Source organism: Rana temporaria, chromosome 13, assembly GCF_905171775.1.
Source record: "Rana temporaria chromosome 13, aRanTem1.1, whole genome shotgun sequence".
In the NCBI taxonomy this organism is placed as follows: Eukaryota; Metazoa; Chordata; class Amphibia; order Anura; family Ranidae; genus Rana; species Rana temporaria.
In genome coordinates, this window is record NC_053501.1 from 3839457 (window position 1) to 3846251 (window position 6795).

Here is a 6795-nt window from a genome sequence, read left to right on the forward strand (position 1 = left end):
CTTGCCATGCTGCAGACGTATATCCTGGCCGGGTCCTTTAGCTGCCTAAAGGTCCGGGTCTTAAGTGGTTAAAAAATAAAAAATAAATAAAACCGTCAAGGGGTTCTGACCACTCATTACTCTATCCAAAACCAAACCAATCTCTATACAATCATCTTCAGATTTACTAAAAACGATGTAATATCAGGACCTACCTAATCGACTCAATGAATCTCTCCCCAATCACTATATCGTTGTTGGTAGAGCTAAAAGAGATTGTACAATGAGATTGTATTGTGTGTGGTGAGCCTTACAGACTGCTGACACTTGTAGTTCTACAGAAGCTCCAAAGCTATCAAGGCTTCTCAGAAGTTGGTGGAACTACAAGTCTCAGCACGGCTGGAAGATTTGGAGCATGGGCACTAATGCAATATTACCACCATTAAAATCGTGACGAAGATAAAAATGTGAGGCCATGCTGATACCTGTAGTTCTATAAAAAAAGAAGATTAAAAGGCAACCTCACAAAGCAAAATACTTGCGTCAGAAGCTTCTGATGGAAGCTGCTATTCCATGTAATAGTTTCATATCGTCGCTGCCCAAGGACTAGTAGTGCGGGGGGGGGGGGGGGGGCGACTGCTTCCATCAGCAGCTTCTCACACAGGTGCTTTGCCTTTTTCTTTAAAAAGGAAAAGTATGTCATTAGTGTTAGATAACAAATGTAAAAGAATACGACGCGGGTAACGTCAGCGCCGTCCACGTTAAGTGGTTGCTGCATGCGCAGTCCAGGCACGGGTCCACTGCAAAGGGTTTCTATTTTGGGATTTGCATTTTTAAGGCCAGGGGTCTCAGGAAATCGGGCAGGGGCAGCTCCTCCAGGGCCTCGGGGAATCTGTCCGCTGGCAGGGCCCGGAGCAGGCTCTGCATCGATATGGTGAAGAGGTTGGGGGGAGAGGCGCCGGTTAACCAGGCGTACAGCTCCTGGCCCAGCGCCTCCCTCCAGGCACCGCGGTCCTCCTGCAGTCTGTGGCGGGTGTTGGGGGGTAGCCCCCTGGGCATGTAGAGAAGGAGCGAGTCCAGGCACAGCCTTTTGAGATGCATGTCCTGCGGGCTGCTGCTGATGAGCTGCAACAGGTAGTCCAAGGGGGTGTCGCCGCTGCAGTCCTCGGCGTAGGGGCAGGCGCCGTGCCCCAATAGCAGGGCCAGGCACTCGGCTCTTTGCAGCTCACAGGCCAGGTGCACGGGGGTCTTGCCCATCTCCACCCGCTGGCACCCGTGCCTGTTGAGGTAGGCAGCCCGGTTGGAGGGGGGAAAAGTCCGCAGGGTGACCAGGATCTCGCGCAGGATCTGCGCCCGGTCGTAGCGTACGGCCATGCTGAGGTGGGGGGCCGCCGACTGGCAGCAGCTGAAGCTTTTGCTGGGCACGGCCAGGGCATCATGGGGGAAGTGGCTGAGCAGGTAACGGGCATAGGCCAAGTGGTCGTGGACCAGTGCATAGAGCAGAGCTTCGGAGGGGGTGTAGGAGCTGACACGGCCACCCTCCTCCCAGTGTAGGGCCTCCATCAGACGTATGTCCTCCAGCACCCAGACTGGCAGCAGGTCCCGCACCGCCTGGTAGAAGGCAAACGACGTCCTCTTGCATTGTTTCTGCGACTGGTAGTCAGAGGGATCGCTGGAAGGCACCCAACGCACACCGCCCGGCATATCCGCGTCTGGGGCTTTGGCTGCAGGGGGAACACATCAGTGGACACAGGGGGCGCTCCTCCTAAAATGTCAATGGAGAGTTGAGTGAAAAAAATTGAAATATTGGCGCCGTCCATATAAATGAACACAAAGCACAATACCGCCGCATGCATAGAAAACAGCGCAGGTATACACTAAATACAAATAATGTTTATACTAAAGACAGCATGAGTATATACAAGAACAGGATATACCAGAAAACGCAAAGGATACACTAAATACACACTTTGTATACCAAATAGTGCGCAAAAAACCTTAAAGTGGATGTAGACCCACTTCTTGGACTTCTACCTATAGGTGAGCCTAGAATAAAACTTACCTATAGGCAGTGGAAATATCTCCTAAACGTGCGCCGTTTAGGAGATATTTCACTTGTAGTCCACCGAAAATCCCAACGGCGCATGCGCAGGGAAGAAACTAAACTAAGTGCCGTTTCTTACCTAGCCTGTGCCGTTAATTGCGGCTCCCCTTGGGACTACATCCCTGCGGGGAGACGCTGTGAACACAACATCTCCCTGCAGGGATGCAGTCTCAAGGGAGGGGGCGAGCACACTAACTAACCCCCAGCCAGAACGGCTCGGATGATGGGGGCAAGCTTAATGAGGAGGAACAGGAAGTGAGAAATTCAGACAACTTCCCCCATGATGCCCTGGCCGTGCCCAGCAACTCGAAGTTTTAGCTCCCTTCATAAACTTTCTATAGGATTAAGGTCTGGGGACTGGCTAGGCCACTCCATGACCTCAATGTGATTCTTCTTGAGACCAGTGGCGGATGGTGCTCAAATGGGGGGGCGCAAATGAAAAAAAAAATAAAAAAATTGCAGCCTCACTGTGCCCATCAAACGCAGTCACTGGGCCATCAATTGTCACCACTGTGCCATGCCATCAAACGCAGCCACTGTGCCAATTGTCACCACTGTGCCCTTTAATTGTAGCCACTGTGCCCTTTAATTGTAGCCACTGTGCCCTTTGTCGCCTCTGTGCCCAGTAAAATGCACTTACCTTTCTCCTTCCACGTCCCTCGATGTCTTCTCCCACCTTGGTGACGCTTCAGCCAATCAGGTTACTGATAACCAGAATCAGTGAACCTGATTGGCCGAGACGGCCGTCAGTCTTATTCAAGGAACGCACCCCCCGTAGGTTCCGAGGATAAGCTTCTGGGAGACGAGGGCTGTACTCGGAGAGCCGCTGGCTCTGATAGGCACTTCCGCACAGCCAACCAGCTGCCGTTATTCAGGTGGTCGGCGCTCAAGTTCCGGCCATCTGAATTAGACCAGCGGCAGCGGCAACAATAACATACATTCATGCAATACATGAATGTACGTTATTTCACAGTTCCTCCCACTCACACCAAGGATGGGACACGGTTCCTCCCACTCACACCAAGGATGGGACACAGTTCCTCCCACTCACACCAAGGATGGGACACAGTTCCTCCCTCTTACACCAAGGATGGGACACAGTTCCTCCCACCCACACCAAGGATGGGACACAGTTCCTCCCACATACACCAAGGATGGGACACAGTTCCTCCCACATACACCAAGGATGGGACACAGTTCCTCCCACTCACACCAAGGACGGGACACAGTTCCTCCCACCAAGGATGGGACACAGTTCCTCCCACTCACACCAAGGATGGGACACAGTTCCTCCCACTCACACCAAGGATGGGACACAGCTCCTCCCACTCACACCAAGGACGGGACACGGTTCCTCCCACATACACCAAGGATGGGACACAGTTCCTCCCACTCACACCAAGGACGGGACACAGTTCCTCCCACCAAGGATGGGACACGGTTCCTCCCACCCACACCAAGGATGGGACACAGTTCCTCCCACTCACACCAAGGATGGGACACAGTTCCTCCCACTCACACCAAGGATGGGACACAGCTCCTCCCACTCACACCAAGGATGGGACACGGTTCCTCCCACTCACACCAAGGATGGGACACGGTTCCCCCCACTCACACCAAGGATGGGACACGGTTCCTCCCACCCACACCAAGGATGGGACACGGTTCCTCCCACCCACACCAAGGATGGGACACAGTTCCTCCCACTCACACCAAGGATGGGACACAGTTCCTCCCACTCACACCAAGGAAGGGACACAGTTCCTCCCACCCACACCAAGGATGGGACACAGTTCCTCCCACTCACACCAAGGATGGGACACAGTTCCTCCCACTCACACCAAGGATGGGACACGGTTCCTCCCACCCACACCAAGGATGGGACACGGTTCCTCCCACTCACACCAAGGATGGGACACAGTTCCTCCCACTCACACCAAGGATGGGACACAGTTCCTCCCACCCACACCAAGGATGGGACACAGCTCCTCCCACCAAGGATGGGACACAGTTCCCCCCACTCACACCAATGATGGGACACAGTTCCCCCCACTCACACCAAGGATGGGACACAGTTCCTCCCACTCACACCAAGGATGGGACACAGTTCCTCCCACCCACACCAAGGATGGGACACAGCTCCTCCCACTCACACCAAGGAAGGGACACAGTTCGCCTGGTCAGGGCACTGCATTGAATCTACAGATCGCCTGGTCAGGGCACTGCATGGATCTACAGATCGCCTGGTCAGGGCACTGCAGGGATCTACAGATCGCCTGGTCAGGGCACTGCAGGGATCTACAGATCGCCTGGTCAGGGCACTGCAGGGATCTACAGATCGCCTGGTCAGGGCACTGCAGGGATCTACAGATGTCCTCGTCAGGGCACTGCAGGGATCTACAGATCTCCTCGTCAGGGCACTGCAGGGATCTACAGATCTCCTCGTCAGGGCACTGCAGGGATCTACAGATCTCCTCGTCAGGGCACTGCAGGGATCTACAGATCTCCTCGTCAGGGCACTGCAGGGATCTACATATCCCCTGTCCAGGGCACTGCAGGGATCTACAGATCTCCTCGCCAGGGCACTGCAGGGATCTACAGATCTCCTCGTCAGGGCACTGCAGGGATCTACATATCCCCTGTCCAGGGCACTGCAGGGATCTACAGATCCCCTGTCCAGGGCACTGCAGGGATCTACAGATCTCCTGGTCAGGGCACTGCTTTGGAGAATGCCCGCAGATACATCCTCCATGCAGAAGGGAGCAGCAGCACAGACAACATGCAGGTTGATCATGACACAGCACAAAGGGAGGGGGGGGTCCGTATACAGCCCCCTAGGAGGATCTATAGGGCCCCCATATTAATGCACATAGAGGAATGGGGGAGGGTCCTCTCAATGCACCATCAGTGATTTCTGCATCAGAGAGAATTCTGCAATCATCAGCATTACACTAAAGAGGGGACTGGATCTATCATTGCAGTGGATGGGGCCCCCAGCAGTACAGAGGGGAATGGATCTATCATTGCAGTAGATGGGGCCCCCAGCAGTACGGAGGGGAATGAGACTATCATTGCAGTATTTGGGGCCCCCAGCTGTACAGAGGGGAGGGGGATGCACCGGTCATTACAGTATTTGGGGCCCCCAGCAGTACATATGGGAGGTGGATGTATCTGTCAGAACAGTATTTGGGGCCCCCAGCAGTACAGATGGGAGGGGGTGCACCTATCAATGCAGCAGAAGGGGCCCCCAGCAGAACAGATGGGGAGGGGTTGAACCTGTCATTGCAGTATTCGGGGCCCCCAGCTGTACAGAGGGGGAGGGGGTGCACCTGTCATTGCAGTATTTGGGGCCCCCAGCAGAACAGAGGGGGAGGGGGTGCACCTGTCATTGCAGTATTCGGGGCCCCCAGCAGAACAGAGGGGGAGGTGGTGCACCTGTCATTGCAGTATTTGGGGCCCCCAGCAGAACAGAGGGGGAGGGGGTACACCTGTCATTGCAGTATTCGGGGCCCCCAGCAGAACAGAGGGGGAGGGGGTACACCTGTCATTGCAGTATTTGGGGCCCCCAGAGGTACAGATTGGGAGAGGGGGTGCACCTGTCATTGCAGTATTTGGGGCCCCCAGCTGTACAGAGGGGGAGGGGGGGTGCACCTGTCATTGCAGTATTTGGGGCCCCCAGAGGTACAGAGGGGGAGGGGGTGCACCTGTCATTGCAGTATTTGGGGCCCCCAGAGGTACAGAGGGGGAGGGGGTGCACCTGTCATTGCAGTATTTGGGGCCCCCAGAGGTACAGAGGGGGGAGGGGGTGCACCTGTCATTGCAGTATTTGGGGCCCCCAGCTGTACAGAGGGGGAGGGGGGGTGCACAGTATTCGGGGCCCCCAGAAGTACAGGTAGAAGGGGGAGGGCCCGTCGTTGTAGTGCAGTCAGGGGCCCCCCGTGTCAGGCGCGCACTCACCCGTCCGTGTCGCCGCTCCTCTCCAGCAAACCTTCTCCGTCTCCGATCGGCATTTTTATTCCCGGAGTCCTGAAGGTCGTCAGGTCCGCGGAACTGTCCGCCCGCCGCTGATTGGCCGCCTCCCGGCACCGCCCGGCTCTGATTGGTCCCCGGAGACAGACGAGCCCCCTCCTTATACATTTTTTTTCTCTTCTCTCCGCTGCGGTGACGTCACTGACTGGCGAAGTTCCAAGAAAGTTGTGACTGTTGTGAGGTGATAGCGGCGGGGTGTCCCCGGTGCGGGGCCCCCGAGAGAAAACACGGGGCCCCATACAGCCCCCCTTCCAAAAAAAAACACGGGGCCCCATACAGCCCCCCTCCCAAATAAACACGGGGCCCCATACAGCCCCCCTCCCAAATAAACACGGGGCCCCATACAGCCAATCTGACACCCCCCCAATCCCAAATAAACACGGGGCCCCACACAGCCAATCTGACACCCCCCCAATCCCAAATAAACACGGGGCCCCACACAGCCAATCTGACACCCCCCCAATCCCAAATAAACACGGGGCCCCATACAGCCAATCTGACACCCCCCCAATCCCAAATAAACACAGGGCCCCATACCGCCCCCCCCCAATCCCAAATAAAAACGGGGCCCCATACAGCCCCCCCCAATCCCAAATAAACACGGGGCCCCATAAGCCCCCCCTCCCCCCAATCCCAAATAAACACGGGGCCCCATACAGCCAATCAGCCCCCCCCCCCAATCC

At 55.8% G+C, this 6795-nt stretch overlaps 1 protein-coding gene across 1 annotated transcript; it reads right to left on the reverse strand.

Moving 5' to 3' along the window:
• Positions 1-250: 250 nt before the first annotated feature.
• Positions 251-6161, reverse strand: ANKRD9 (ankyrin repeat domain 9). Its single transcript, XM_040333037.1, has 2 exons — positions 6041-6161; positions 251-1744 (listed from the first exon to the last, which is right to left on the reverse strand). Exon 2 carries the CDS (start codon positions 1681-1683, stop codon positions 793-795), a length of 891 nt encoding a protein of 296 aa, XP_040188971.1. The 5' UTR covers positions 1684-1744; positions 6041-6161; the 3' UTR covers positions 251-792.
• Positions 6162-6795: the final 634 nt, after the last annotated feature.